Source organism: Peromyscus eremicus, chromosome 7, assembly GCF_949786415.1.
Source record: "Peromyscus eremicus chromosome 7, PerEre_H2_v1, whole genome shotgun sequence".
Taxonomy (NCBI): Eukaryota; Metazoa; Chordata; class Mammalia; order Rodentia; family Cricetidae; genus Peromyscus; species Peromyscus eremicus.
In genome coordinates, this window is record NC_081422.1 from 108,424,013 (window position 1) to 108,440,107 (window position 16,095).

Below are 16,095 nucleotides of genomic sequence, written 5' to 3' on the forward strand. Positions count from 1 at the left end.
AGATCTTGGCAGAACACTCAAGATACAAGAGAAATCAAATATACAAAGAATTTATATTTTACAGATTTTTGTGAGTTTGAGGCCAGCCTGGTCTACATAGACCTGATATCAAAACGAAGGAGGAGGAGGAGGAGGAGAAGGAGGAGCAAAACAATGACCACACACTGAAAGGGAGGGAAAAAAACCAGAGCTGGCATGGTGGTGCATGCCTGTAATCACAGCTCCTAGAGACAGGAGGACCAGGAAAGCCACCTTCAGCTATGTAGCAAGTTCGAGACTAACCTGAGCTACATGAAACTCTGTCTTATAAAACCAAGAAGAGAGGTCCGAGAGATGCTCAGCAGTTAAGAGCACTGGCTGTTCTTCCAGAGGACCAGGGTTTACTGAGGACCTAGGGTGATTCCTAGCAACCACATGGTGGCTCCTAACCATCTGTAACTACAGGGGATCCAGTGCCCTCTTCTGGTCTCTGAGGGCACCAGGCACTCTCATGGTGCACATACATACATGCAGGCAAAACACCCATACACATAAAATGCAATAATAAAATAATTTATAAAAACAGAAAAGAAGAAAAATAGGCTCCATGGTACAGGTCTGAGAGGTTGTGTTTATTAAACCAAGCCTTTAAATTATACATCCACCTACAGTCCATAGAAGTCCACAGAGGTCCATATACAGTACATATACAGTACATATGGAAGTAAGAGGCTAGCCAATCAGAACTGGCAGAGAAAGACTGGACACTGCTACCTCATCATAGCACCCTCCGTAGCCAGCTGTTACAACATGAGAAGGCTGGCTGAGCTCCAGCCCCAGCGGTGGATTTCCAGAGATTTGTCCCAAACTGCGGTGGGGAGGAGAGTAGCAAGGCAATAGTTTAGTTTTACATTCACAGATTAAGGATCTAGTCTAGGTGTCTCTGTTCCTGTTGCCGCATACGGAACACCACTCAGCAGGTGGTTACAAACACAGAGAACTCACAGAGTGATGCTTCGGCTATCAGAGCAAACCTAAACTGCCCTGTTTCCATCAAGAGTGCACTGTGATAAGCACAGCAGCTGACTGCAGGTCAGTAAGGGGCACTCAGGAGGGGAAGAAGGAAGGACCGGAAGTACAAGGCCTAGAAGTGGGTGTCAGCGAGGATGTGAACGAGGATGCAAAACACAAGTGTTAACAATTCCTCATTATCCTGCTTCGTAGACACCACAGCAGCTTACAGCCCTTTGGATATCTTAAAAAGTAACTCTTCGTTACCTATGTACAAATTTTTAAAAAGATCCATCACGAGACAAGAAAAGAACTGATTGACAACATCATTATGAAAACTGAAATTTTCAGCTGGGTGCCTCCATAGACTTTAGGTATGGGACTCTACAATGCTCCAAAAGTCTTTTGGATAGTTTAAAAATTCCCATAAAAATGTATTTTTACAATCATTTCAGTTATATAAGGGGTGTTGAGTAGGGTGGAGGTACCAAACCCAGGATGAGGGAGAGGAAAATCTCACAAGCACATGACTGTATGGCATTCATACGCTCACCCTCACGGGATGCCTAATTTTTAAATAAAGATATCATCATTCACATTCTAATTCTAGAATCCAAAGCACTTACTCCGGATAGTGTGCGTGTCAGGGAGGTTGACCTCACCTTATCTGCCCTCGACCCTGTCACCTGCAGGCTTCCTCAAGGATTCAGAAAGTTCAGAAACTGCAATCCCAGCTACTCAGGAGACAGAGGCAAGAAGCTGACAAATTTGAGGCCAGCCCAGGCTATATAGAACAAACTGGCACAGGTAGTTAGCCAGGCTAATTTCCTGTGGGGAGTGAGGGGCTCCTCACTCTGTAGCAGTCTTCTCTAGACGTTTTGGCTGATATTCTGGCCTAAGTGTTGGGGATTTGTTAGCTTAGTAGGGTCTATGGAGGCCCTGGCACCCAGGCTAGAGCTAGGAAAGTGTACAGAGGCAACTTTTCCCAAACTCACCTGGCCGTTCCGGGGCCACCTGGAACGCTAGATGACTACAGGACACGTGCCTCCTAAAGAACATTGTTCAATGAAGGCCGTGCTAAAGCAGATTCTCTAATGCAGTGACTTTCAAATTGCTCGAAACACATGGGAGGTGTGTTGAAACACAGGGGCCATTCTTGAGGCCTGGGAACCCACTTTCTTAAGAGTATAATGACCCTGCTGGATTGGGGACATCACTTGGAGTAGTGACCTTCCTCGAGACTCTTGGCCCTACAAATCAAAGGCAAGAAGCACTCCTGTGGCCTCAGGAAAGGCTGCATGCAGCATTCCTACAAAGTTAGCTAGAAATCAAAAGAGGCCCAGTGACATTCTAGCAGGTCCCATCCTGGAGGGATGGAGGAATGTGTACTAGGCTCCTATCCATGTCCCTAGGTGACCAGGGACAGCTGTGGCTTCTTATGTGAGGAGTGACAGTGGCCCCTTTCAAGGTTCCATGAGCCCAAAGCGACACAGATGCCGTAAAGTCCCACCTAGCAAAGAGCATGATAAAGTGTCTGTCCCCAGAAGGATGTGCCGGTCACTGCAGGGAAGCTTCCTTCCTCTGCCACTGCTGGGTCTGTGTAAAAGCCCATTCTGGCAGCTAGTGAAGAGGAAAAAGGCAAGAAATGTGGCATCTTTATCAGGAAGAAATGTGTAAGTGGATTATCTAATTAAAACACCTGATTGTTAAGCGATCAACCCACAATCCCAAAAGTTGGCTGGGTAACTGTATCAGAGAGAAAAAAACCCAATTCCTCCCTCTACTCACATATAAATGAGTCACAGCCGCAAAATTCATAAAATTCAGCTGAGTTAGTTCCAACCTCACAAGCTGCCCTGGTGGGGAGATTTCAAATGTGATCATTAAAATAGACACCTGATTTGGGTTCAGAGACACACCCACAGAATGAGAAAAGAGCACACTTACACACACACACACACACACACACACACACACACACACACACACACTCCATCTTAGCCAGTGAAGTGCCTTTCTCAGTAGAGGATCAAAGCTGTAACAATCTGTATGTGTTCAGGGTCAGAGTACAGTTCAGCAGGGATCTCACTGCCAAGCTCTGGTTTTCTGGGTGATCCCACCATAGGCAAGGCTGTTCCCTGCTGGCTGCCCGATTCCTTTCAGATGTGCTCTGGGTGGCTCTGCAGACAGGAAAGCATCTCTGTGACAGGCCTGCCTTCATAGCAGATCTGATACACGGCTGTGAAGAGGGGAAACCTGGAGAGTAGGAAGGGAAGGACGCGTTAGGTTGTGCACTTTGCCTCTTGGAGTAAGTTCATTTGTGTGTGTGTGTGTGTGTGTGTGTGTGTGTGTGTGTGTGTGTGTGTGTGTACCCCCAGACCTGATACCATGATGAAAGCACACTTTATGCCCAGAAACCCCGCACACAGGCAGCATCACCTGCCAATGAGAACAAAGACCTAACCCATCAAAGTCCGTAGTTCTGGGAGAGCCCTAAATGTACTAACCTTGTTTTTTTGGCTCCTGTAGTTGTGATTCTGACTAACTGAAGTGTGTCAACCCAGGATATGATTTTTGTGCTTAAAAACTCACCCCTGAGAAGGGCTCAGGGCTGCACTGGGATCCTGAACACCCAGCATAGTCACCAGTTGGCTAATAAAGACTTCCTATTGGCCTAAACCCATGTCTGAGTAGTCTTCTCTGGTGGATTCCATACAACATGTACCTGCAGATATGTACTCATGTACATGTGTGCAGAGGTCAGAAGACAACTTTGAGTGTTGTCTTTGGTATGTTTATTTAAGACAGGGTCTCACTACGTAGTCCTGGCTGGCCTAAAACCTAGAAATCTTCTTACTTCCGCCTTCCTGAATGCTGGCGTTAGAGGTGTGAGCCACCATGCCTGGTCTACGTTCTATGTGAAATGTGACTTTGTGCCCTTCCTGTGTGGAGGGAAGTGCATAGACTAGAGTAGCCATGGCTGGCAATCATTGTAACCACCTGCCCCCTCCAGTCTCTGGCAGCTAGGTCTCCCCTCTCTAGAATTAGGGGTGGTTAATGGTACATGCCTCTATGGTCTGGTCCCCGAGTGCACCCCTCCAGGCTTTGAGTGATCAATCCCTATTCTTTAGCACTATTGGGAGGTGCTGGAACCTTGAAGACATAAGACCTGAGGGGAGGAAGTGAGGTCATTGGGGGGTAGGTCCCTTGAATGGGATCCTGGGAACCTTCCTGACTCTGCTTCCTGGCCACCTCAAACAGACCACCTCAGCCATGTGTTCCTGCAGTGATGTTCTACTCCTGCAGGGGATATACCGCAACATCATAGGTCCAAAAAAGGGGCCACGGGACCACGGGCTGAGACTTCTGAAACTATGAGCCAAAGAGAATTTTCTCTCCTCTTAGGCTAGCTCAAATACTGGTAGTGGACTCCTGATCCTCCTGCCTCAGTCTGCTGAGTGTTAAGGTTAGAAGCATATACTACCATACTCAGCTCACCCCCCCTTTCTTTTTCTTTTTCTTTTAAAAGATTTATTTATTTATTATATATACAGTATTTATTATGTATACAGTGTTCTATCTGCATGCCAGAAGAGGGCACCAGAACTCATTATAGATGGTTGTGAGCTGCCATGTGGTTGCTGGGAATTGAACTCAGGACCTCTGGAAGAGTAGTCAGTGCTCTTAACCTCTGAGCCATCTCTCCAGCCCCTCACCTCCCCCCACTTCTTTCAAAATACATGGTCTTACTCTGTAGCTAAGGCTGACTTTGAAATCTCTTTGCAGCCTAAGCTAGCCTCAAACTTGTGGCAATCCTCCTGCCTCATCTTCCCCAATGCTGAAGTTTCAGGCATGAACCACCACACCCAGCTCATTTATTTCCTTTCATAAAAACCAAAAGTATCTGAGTGTGGTGGCACACACTTTAAATCCTAGCACTCTGGAGACAGAAGCAGGCAGCTTTCTATGAGTTCAAGGGCAGCCTGGTTTATATAGTGAGTGCCAGGCCAACCAGGGCATGGAGTGAGACCCTGCCTCAGAGGAAAACCAGCTGCAAAGGTGACTCCTTGTAGAACAAACTAGATCCTAGCAGATGTGCCTAAAGCTCCTCAGGATTGGCTATGGATGGAGCTCAACACACACAATTATAAACTGACTTAAAACATTGGGACTTATTTTTTTTTTTTTTTGCTATTTTTTTGTTGTTATTCAACCCCAGGGTTCTCAAGTGTGAACCTTGTAGATGACAATGTCATGTCACAATGTAAAAATGCTGGGCACACTTGACTAAAATTTCATATTCTATACCATGCTTCATCTATAGGATTAAGCTCTTCTCCATGAAGTTGAAATTGGTTTTGTGTAAGTAGCTATTGCCCACCAGAGATGTCCACATCACATCGAAGTCCAAACAGACCCAGTCAAGTCCTAAGTACACTGGCCAGACCGCTCCCCTCACCCCGCCTCTGCCACTGTCTGAGGAACGAGCGACCCAGACGACAGGACTCACTTGTCAAGCAGCCCCTTCTGCTTGAGGATGCGGTAGACCTCGGCAGAGGTCTGAGGCCCCTGGAGCTTCTGCCCGTTCAGCATCTCCTTCTCCAGTTCTTCAATGGTCTGAGGACAAAGCATAAAGAAAGGATCCACTTGAGAATGTTCCTTTCGAGAGAGGTGGAGAGGAGAGCTGAGATGTCCTGTTTCCAGGCAAGGAAAGGCCCAGGACATTCCATAGGGAAAGGCACATCAAGGAAACCATGAAATGTGCAGGCAAATGGGACTGGAAAATGTCCCATTAAGTGAAGTCATCCAGGCTCAGAAAGTCACCCAGGCTCAGAAAGGCAAATAGTGCATGTTTTCTCATATGAGGATCTTACCTCCTGTGTGTGTGCCTGAACACACATGTGTGTTTGTGTACTTGTGTGTCCATGCCCATGTGTGTGCATGCATGTAGAGGCCAGAGGCTGGTGTTGGGCCTCTTCCCCAGTCACTCTCCACCTTCCTCCCTGACCCAGAAGCTACTGATTTAGCTGGGCCTGCTGACCTGTAAGTCCCAGGCATCCTCCAGTCTCTGCCTCCCCAGCACAGACATTACAGGTTCATACGGCTACACCCAGCTCTTTATGTGGGTGCTGGTGAGCCAATGTGGGGTCTTCATGTTTGTGTGGCTGAGCCATCTCCCCAGTCTCCTAGCTTCTAGTGCTTATATCTATACATTAATGTTGGAGTGGGTGTGGGCAGAGGCCAGGAGACTAGAAGCGAGCCCCAGAGAAGGGGAGCAAGGCTTTATGGGATCTGGGAGGGTAACTGAACACCTGTGATATAAAAATGGAGGGGGAATTCTGGTAGTAGAAGGGCACAATCAGGGATGGCACGGGGAGACGGAAGTTGGGAGGCAGAGGGGTCGGGGGAGAATCAACCTAAATGAAGTATCATGAAAATGCCATCACAAAACCTGTTACTTTGTACGCTAATTTAAAAAAATTAAATGAAAGAAAAGATAAGGACATTTAGGGGCCAGAGCAGTCAGGTGAGTACAGCCAGGGCAGACAGAACAGGTGCTGATAGGGGACGTCTCTGTGGGGACAGGGGGGCTCAGATGAAAAGGTCTCGGTGTCAGGTAGAGCAGGTGGGGTTCAGGGTACCTTTCCGGTCCTGGCAAAGGCCTCTGCCACCTTGCGGTTCCGCCCGCCATAGCAGGTGGTGATGAGGTCAGCTACCCCGCAGCTCTCCAGGAAGGTGGCTGTGGACACCTGCCCCTTACAAAAGATCTTGGCGAAAGCGATCATTTCCATGAGTCCCAGGCGGATGACGGCTGCCTTGGTGTTGTCCCCACAGCGGAGGCCATCGCAGAAGCCAGCTCCCACAGCAACAATGTTCTGCAAAGGAGGACCACAAAGGAGGGGCTGGCTGACGCCAGAGCACACACAGCCCTCAAAGGGTGTGGACCAGTGTGGGAGGTGGGGGTAAGTGTGGAGCATCAGCTGGGGCGTTAGATCAGTTGACAGCAGTCCGTGGGTACATTCTCTTTGGACAAACTAGTTTGTCTTTTAAGTTTTTTTTTTTTTTTTTTTTTTTTTTTTTTTTTTTTTTAAATCAAAACAGTGCTAGGCTGTAGGTTGGTGCCTCGTGCCTTTGATCCCAGAATTCAGGAGGCAGAGGCGGGTGGATTCCTGTTATTTTGAGGCCAGCTTGATCTACACAGTGAGTTCCCGTCCAGTCAGAGCTACATACCCTGTCTCAAACGTGCACCACCACCAGCACCACCAGCACCACCACCTGCACCACCAGCACCACCAGCACCACCACCTGCACCACCAGCACCACCAGCACCACCATCAGCACCACCAGCACCACCAGCACCACCACCTGAACCACCAGCACCACCAGCACCACCAGCACCAGCACCAGCACCACCAGCACCACCAGCACCAGCACCACTTGCCTTGCAAACAAACACAAGGATCTGAGTTTGATCCTCAGAATCCATGTTTTATTTTTATTTATTTATTTTTTTTTAAAAAAAGCCCCCAAACTGAACTCTACCCCAATGCAAACTGACAGGAAAATGGGTAAATTGAACTACTATCCAGCAGCTGGTAAATCACTCTGAGCATCTGCACGTGGGCAGTTCTCTTGGGCATGCTCTAGGACAGTGGTTCTCAACCTTCCTGATGCGGTAGTCCTTCAATACAGCTCCTCATGTTGAGATGGCCAACCGTAAAATCTTCATTGCTACTTCATAACTGTAATTTTGCTACTGTTATGAATTATAATACAAATATCTGTTTTCTGGTGGTCTTAGGCAACCCCTGTGAAAGGGGTGTTCGATCGCTCAGGGCGTCTTGACTCACAGGTGGAGAACTGCTGGCCTAGGAGATGACTTGCTGGGTTCCTAGGTAAGCATACACGCAACTATAGTTTTAGCCACTTATTTCATTTAAATTTCTCCACATGAACATTGGTGGGGTACCCACTCTGCACTGTAGTGCATCTGCTCTACTATACACAGGCAAGTCAGATATGGACTCCCCTTCCATAGGTGATAATCCGGTGTAGAGGCTACCAACCTAAGGCCTGTGTTTGTCACATTCTATGGAGCCTATCCACACCACTTACTTACTGATGGCAGATGTGAATGATGGAGATGTGGGCCAGAGGCCTAAAGCACTTTCTATCTGGCCCTTGCAGAAAATGCTTGCCAATCATAACAGGGAAAATAAAATGTGTGTACAAATGACAGTCCCTTTCTTTCTGGAGGTCCAACAGCCCATCTGACTCTTCTGGGGCTAGTTCTTGATAGACTTGACCTCTAAGGATGTCTGTTTGAACAGTGGGCTTACCAAAGACAAGGGGCTATATTCTGCTTACAAGCCAGGCCCTGTATCAGGGAACTTGGTTAAGGATTCTAGGAAAGCCATGCTCAGGGCACTAAGCTGGGCCACCCTGATACGTTTTGTGTCTGTTTCATCCAATGCAGTAGCCTGTGTGGCCACTAAGCGTTTGCGAAGTCCAACTCAGGAGCAGGCCAGTGACTTCTTGAACTTGTGTCTATGAGCTAAGGCTTAGAGAGGGATTGTTAGCTAAATGACTGGAGTTTTGAACCTCTCTGCTGTCTCTTGGACTGTGTGTCTGTCACCCATTCTTGATGGTGACATGATAAACCAGCCCTAGGAATTACGATCGGGGCTGAGTGGGGAGAGCAGGATCTTTCATGCTGCAAGGGGCCACACCCAGGCCACTGCAGACCTGACTCTGAGGCATGGGCTTACCCTCCTGTCTCCTGGCTGAGAGAGGGAAGAAGCGGGAGTCATCCCTGAGGCCCAACCCCCACACATGGTGTGTGCCCCATGTGTCACTGATTCCGATGCCTAGGACATTTGTCCTCTTTCTTCCCAGGTTGGAGAGACTTCCTCACACCCCAGCAATTCTGTGTCACAGGGACATGTCTCCATGGTTTCTCAGAGGCAGAGGGAGTCCAAGGGCAGGTCGGGAGGAGAAAAACACCAGCAATAGCAACGGCTAACCTTAGCTCAGTGCTAGAATGCTTGCTCGCCAGTGAAAGGCCCTGTCGTAAACACTAAAAATAAAATAAATTTACACCTCCCAGATTCTCACATGGTGGCTCCTTCATCGGGCACAATGAAGGATGAGGAAGCCAGGCACACCGCAGCTTGCCAGGAAACACACCATGCCCGCAGGCCCAGTGAGCAAAAGACACAGAGAGGCCTCCTCAGAGTCCAGGCAAGGGCTTTCTCACGGGAAGAGCTGGCCCACTGAACCAAAAAGCTTTGGCAGGCTTCTCTGTCAACTGGCTAAGCTGGGTAGTATGAGGCCTCACGCCCCAGCCCAGCTCTTCCGGTCGCTGCACTCAGAGAAAAGGCAGACAAGGAGGAGGGCAGAAGGGAACAGGGCTGTGAGTCCTTCCCAGCAGGACCCTGGGCTCTGCACTGCCTCAAAGCTTCCAGGAGTCACTAACCTCCCCACCAGGGGGCCTTGGACAGGCCAGTTCTCTTCTAATAGGACCCTGGACCCCGACACAGCTAAAAAACCACAGTGAGCCAGCCAGAGCATGTTTGAACAGAATTTGAGCAGATGTCCTTTGAGAAAGCTCAGCTATGAAAGTTATCTTGCTCATGCAAATCTGCTCTAAACTAGCCGCGCTAAAAATACTGTGGGTTTTGGAAGACCGGTGTGTTAAAGCCTTCCCCAGGTCCCAGGGTAGAGCAGTGCTCAGAAGCAGCCCCCCACCTGGAGGGGTGGTTTCTTCAGTGGTGCATGGGGCCAGGTAGATGGGGCTCAATTCTACTCTTAACCTTGCACAGAAATACAACACCGGGCTGGGATGTAGATCTGCAGGTAGAGTGCTGGCCTAGCAAGTGTGAAGCCCCGCCTTTGATTCCATCCTGAACTAGGTGTGGGTGCTGCATACCTTCAATCCCAGTGGAATCAGGAGGGTCAGGAGTTCAAGGCTGGGGCTGGAGAGATGGCTCAGTGATTAAAAGCACTTGCTGCTCTTCCAGAGGACCTGGGTTCAGTTCCCAGCACCCACATGGTGGCTCACAACCATCTGTGACTTCACTTCCAAGGGACCCAACACCCACTCCTGGTCTGTGGGCACAGCACACACAAAATATTAAAATCACCCAAACACATAAAATATTAAAAATCAAAAATTAAAAGAAAAGCCGGGCAGGAGTGGCGCACGCCTTTAATCCCAGCACTTGGGAGGCAGAGGCAGGTGGATCTCTGTGAGTTTAGGGACAGCTTGGTCTACAGAGCTAGTTCTAGGATAGCCAAGGCTGTCTCCAAAAAACAAAACAAAAACAGACAAAGAAAAAGGAAAAGTTCAAGGTCATCAGGTACATATGGAGTTCAAGGTTTCATGTTCTCCCTCCCCCAATATTGATCTCTCTCTACATATTTACATATGTATACCATACATGGGTATGTATATACATCAAACCAGAGGGCAGTCTATGCCACTGCAGGTCACACAAACACTCCCACCATGTAGGTAGAACTATCCTACAGTACCCAGGGCGGCATCCCCCTCTTCTGGAAGTTGAACAGCACACCTAGAGGTTGTCTGGACTCTTGCTCTAGCTGTCTAAAGAATGCTTCCTCAACTGGCCTCTGTGAGAATCCGGAGACTCTACAAAAGCCTCCCAGTCTTACGGTCACAAATAAGCCACATGGCATTCTAGAATCAAATGATTTTTAATTTAAAATGTTATAGTTATCGTGTGTGTGTGTGTGTGTGTGTGTGTGTGTGTGTGTGTGTGATGCGTGCATATAGGCATGCTCATGTCACAGTGTGCGCGTGGAGGTCAGAGGTCAACTTTGTGGACTCTGTTCTCTCCTTCCACCTTTATGTGGGTTCCAGAGAGTTCTGTCTTTAGGCTTGGGCAGTGAGTGCCTTTACCCACTGGGCCATCTCACTGGCCTGATCTTTCTGATAATGGAAACGTGACTCAGGTTCAGACTACACGAGTCCAAACTGAGCAGTTCTAGCTAGGACAGAAATGAATCCACACAACCATTGATACTGGAGTCAAGTAAGCAGAAAAACAAACAAGACATTTAGGTGAAAGAAAATTAAAGACTGGCCAAAATATGATTGGTTGTGTAACTGATGAGAACCAGCCTGTGTGCCAGGCCGGCGGGTATGACAGACGAGGGGGCACACGCAAACCGACAGACTGTTTGAGCAGCCTGTGGTGGTTCACATTAGTAATCAACGTGACAGTCTCTGGAATCACCCAGGTGGAGTGCCTCCAGGCACCCGGGATCATCCTGACTGGGTTAACTGAGGTGGAAAGACCCCCTCAGTTAACAGGGTGGTACCATCCTCTGGGATGAGGGCCCACACTGAATAAAAAGGAGAAAAGGAGCTGACCACCAGCATCCATCTTTCTTTGCTTCCTGACTGCAGATAGAGTGTGATCCGCCAGAGCCCCTGTTCCTGTCCCTCCTGCCATGATGGCCGAATCCCCTGGGACTGTGGGTGAGAATAAACCTTCCTTCAGTTGCTCTCCTCAGGTTATTTTGTCAGAGCAATGAGGGAAGTAATTAAGACACTATGATTAGCCTGCAGATCGGCCCCAGCAAAGGAGCCAGCCAGGCCAGAGCACTGGGAGGTGCCATCCGCCATCAGAAGCCAGTGTCACAGCCAGTGGACAACACTGGGGGTGTGCCTAGAGGATGTACAGCCAGGCCCCACCTCCTGTTCTTTGCTGCCTGAGTGTGTGCAATGTGATCAGCCAGCTTCCTGCCCCTGATGCCACGTCTCTCCCACCATGATGGATTCCACCTCCTGGAACGAGAAGCCAGCACTGGCCCTTTCTCCCTCAAGTTGCTTTGGTATTTTACTTTAGCAACAGGGGGAGAAATTAATACGTGGTCTTTGCTGACTAAACCTGAGATGCAGGACTGTAGAAATTAAACAGGCCCATGTCTCTGAGGTATTGTTTGCGGCTTTTAAAATGAAGTCTGGAGGCTGGAGAGATGGCTCAGGGGTTAAGAGCATTGGTTACTCTTAGAGAGGACCCAGGTTCAATTCCCAGCACCCATTTTAAGCAGCTTACAACTTCTGTAACTCCAGGCCCAGGGGATACGATGCCCCTCTTCTGGCTTCTGCAGACACTGGGCATGGTGCGTAGACATACACGCAGGAAAAATACCCATGTAAATTAATAAGTAAAGTAATAATCAGCGTGCACTTGTAGTTTTATGTACATTTATCCTTTTCCTAAGGTTGGCAAGTCTTTCAGAGTAAAGTTTCTAAAGGAGGATAATCCTGGGTGTGATAGCAGCTGCCTTCAATCCCTGCACTGGGAAGGCAGAGGCCAGCCTGGTCTATGTAGTGAGTTCCAGGCCAGTCAAGGTTACACAGTGAGACACTGTCTTCAAAGTAAATAAACAAAGATGTATAGAAGTGGTTTGCGGACATTCTGGATGAGGTAATTGCAGGCTCTTCACCTTCACCTGTACCTAGGGCTGTATTTCTCAGAGCAATGTTATTTGTATTGTTTAGGTGACATTCTCTGAACATGTAAGAATAATAAGAGAGCGCCGGGGAGCTCTCAGTGGGCAAAGCGCTTGAGCACAAACGTAGCTGCCAGCACACACACACACACACACACACACACACACACACACACACGCACGCACGCACGCGCACACACACACACACACACACACACACACACACACACACTAGATTCTAACTGAAATCCTCAACCACTAACATCATTTCTTGAGTGTTGGAGACAAACAAAGAAGCCCAACACCTCTTCCAAGGACCTCTGCCATTGTTTTTCTTACTCTGTTCTGTGATGAGGTCACAGCCAAGCAACATGGGCTGGCCTCTCCAGTGGCCAGGAGCAAGCTAACCCAACAGAACCAGCGTAAAATAGCTTTCCACTGCCTGAGTCTGGACTCTCACCCTTCTGCCGAAGGGGAGGGGTGAAGACCAGGAGGGAAGAGCACCCAGGCAGGACTGTGAGGCAGAGGTGGGGACGGGGACGGTGGTGGTGAGAAAGGACGCTCAGGTCATTCCCTCTGGATTCTGTTCTCCTCATCTGTGCCATGGGGTACCATGGCTGCTGGATTCAGCTAACAGTGAAAGTCCCTACTTCTCGGTTTTTAAATCTCCAGTCCTGATGCAGGCTCAAGGGATGATGGAAAGCCACTGGGGACGAGTACCAAGGGGCCCCGGGTCCCCCTCTGCCTCCACCTCCCTCTATCCTCTGTCCTGCAGGCATGAATCCACTTACAGGTGCCCTGCCAGGAGCACACCGACCCCCATTAATAGAAGCTTTCTAGAACCATCCATCTAGAATCTTCTCACCCAGCACTCTTTGTTCCAGGCAGTACTTCACATCATGTCCCCACTGCCACCCAAAATATCCAGTCACTTAAAACCGGCTTTCTGCCGCTTCTGGCTAATGCTGAGCAATCAGGCATTCATGGTGTCCCCGCTGTTGAGTGGTCTTAGTTTAATAGAGGACTATTAAAAGCCATACAAATCTCACCCAATATAAAGCCACCAAAGCCAGTGCCTTGATGACTGTGGGCAGAGGCCTGCCAGCACATGGCTGGAGCAGCGTCCCCCATGCATAGAAACAGACACATGCTGCCTGGCGGACCAAACTTTAGTTGGTCAGAAGTCTTTAAACTTGCATTGTGTTTCATGACCATACAATGTTAATTCTAAAAAGTGGTCTTAAATTCTGACTAGAAATGAGGATGTAGACTTCCTGAGAAAGAGGGGGTAGGTGCTTTTCTTCCGACTTCCACGTTCCCTTTGGCAAGTCTCGTTGGAAACAGGCGGTTGGATGCCAATCACCGGGCACCCTTCCCAGCTGTTCCAGCTCCAGAAGCAGTTTTGGATGAAACTGCTGGGTATTTGGGTATTTACATTGAGAAGTCAAGGGGGAAGGGAGGCTGGCCTCCAGCTTCCTATGTAGGCAAGGCTGACCTTGAACTTCTGATCCCCCTGCCTCCACCTGCCCAGTGCTGGGATTACAAGTATGCACCATCACATCTGGCTTATGTGGTGCTGGGGATGGAACCCAGGGCTTCCTGTATGCTGGGCAAGTATTTTACCAAGAGAGCTGCATCCCAACCACTCCTGATGCTTTTTAAAAATGACCTTTATTTAAGCCACGTGTGGTGGCACACAACTTTAATCCCACTACTCCGGAGGCAGAGAGGCAGGCAGCTAGATCTGTGAGGGCAGCCTGGTCTACATATTGAGTTCCAGGACAGCCAGGGCTACACTGAGAGACCCTGCCTCAAAAACACAAACAAGAAAAGAAAATGCCATTTATGTATGTATGTATGTATATATGTATGTATGTATGTATGTATGTATATATGTATGTATGTATGTATGTATGTATGTATATATGTATGTATGTATGTATGTATGTATATTTATTTATTTAGAGTGTATATATTTAGTGTGTGTGCATACTACTGGGCACGTGAGGCAGTCAGAGGACAACTGAGTCAGTTCTCCCATCACATGGACCACAGGGACTACCTGGGGTTGCCAGGCTTGGCCGGAGGTGGCTTTATCCAGAGTCATCTCACTGGCCCATCCTCCATTTTGCTCCCTCAAATAGGCAGAGTCAACCAATTCTGATGCTGGGGAGAAAGATCACGGAAGCAGCTGCTGTAGCCCTGCTTCCTCAGACTGTCCCCCCTCAGGACAGAGGGACAAGTGTAGAAACATTTCCCTCGACCTATGCTTTTAGCTTTGGTTTTTCAAGACAGGGTTTCTCTGTGTAGCCCTGGCTGTCCTCGAACTCATAGAGATCTGCCTGCCTCTGCCTCCCAAGTGCTGGGATTAAAGACCTATTCTTAATTAAAATGATGGGAAACCATTGCTTTGGGGCAGCACTTCTACCTGAGAGCCCACAGACCAGACTTGCCAGAATGGAGTCACTCTCGCCAAGTGCCACATCATCAGGCTGGACCACCAGATCCCAAAGCTTTTCCTGGAAGCAGGAGTCTATGCTGACAGAAAGCGCTGGGCGTGATGATAACACTCAAGACAGGGAAAGAGTGGGCTACATAAAAAGTTGAAAGCCACTCTGGACACTTTAATTAGATGCTATTTCAAAATAAAACCTAAAAAGCCTGGGGGTGCATCTCAGTGGCAAAGTGCCTGCCTCGAATTTGTTCAAGGCCCTGCACTCAAAAAAGGGAAAAGAAGGCTGGGGGTGTGGCTCAGCTGGTAGTGTTTGCCTGGCAGGCACAAAGCCTGGGTTTGGTCCCTAGCACCACCAAAACCAGACGTGGTGCACAAGCCTGTAATCCCAGTGCGTAGAAGGTGGAGGCAGGAGGGTCAGAAGTTCAAGGTCATCCTCAACTACATATTGAGTTGGAGCGCAGACAGGACTACTAGAAGCCCTACCTCAAAAACCCAACAACCCCAAACCAACTGCATCAATTGGTTGCAGTAACTGTAAGTAGCCTGGTGCTGCTGATCAGGCTTTCTCCATTGCTCTGTTTCCTGGGTTTTTGCTCTACAGAATCCTCAGCCCTGCCCTGCTGACAGGACATAGTTCTCCTTAGCAGATGCAAACCGCCTTCTGCACACTTGGGGCTAGAGGCCGATTGACCGAGTAAACTTGTTGTGATTTTTGTCTCCTGACAGACAATCCTTGGTCACTGGCCAATCGAAACTGCTTCTTTTCACTCTAGGGAACAAAGATAAACTATTCTTTGAAGAAGAAAAAAAAAACCCTCTTGTCAGCAGGAGACAATTCTTCCACGGGAAGAAGAATGAGAGGCCAGTGGAGTGGAGTGACAGGAAACAGATTCCCACTCAAGGTAACATCCGGGTGAGGAAGGAGAATGTGAAACCCTGGAGAAGCCTTGACAGGTGGCTGTCCAGGCAATCACCTCAGGGAACAAGATGCTGGAGCTGGAGAGAGCCCAGGGTTAAGAGCACTCACTGCTTTGGCCGAGGACCCAGGGCCCATTCCCAGCCCACAGGAAGCAGCTTACAAGCTTCTTTCTATACTTTAGTTCCAAGGCATCCAGGGCCCTCTTCTGGACTCTGAGGGCCCTGTATGCATGTGGTACACAGACAAC

At 48.7% G+C, this 16,095-nt stretch overlaps 1 protein-coding gene across 1 annotated transcript in view; it reads right to left on the reverse strand.

Moving 5' to 3' along the window:
- Positions 1 to 943: 943 nt before the first annotated feature.
- Gpd1l (glycerol-3-phosphate dehydrogenase 1 like) overlaps positions 944 to 16,095 on the reverse strand; it is a 41,978-nt gene continuing 26,826 nt past the window's right edge. The window contains exons 6-8 of the mRNA XM_059268824.1: positions 6,633 to 6,866; positions 5,501 to 5,607; positions 944 to 3,246 (exon numbers count right to left, since the gene is read on the reverse strand). Coding sequence (XP_059124807.1) covers positions 3,150 to 3,246; positions 5,501 to 5,607; positions 6,633 to 6,866 — 438 coding nt within the window. The 3' untranslated portion in view covers positions 944 to 3,149. The remainder of the gene's footprint in view (positions 3,247 to 5,500; positions 5,608 to 6,632; positions 6,867 to 16,095) is intronic.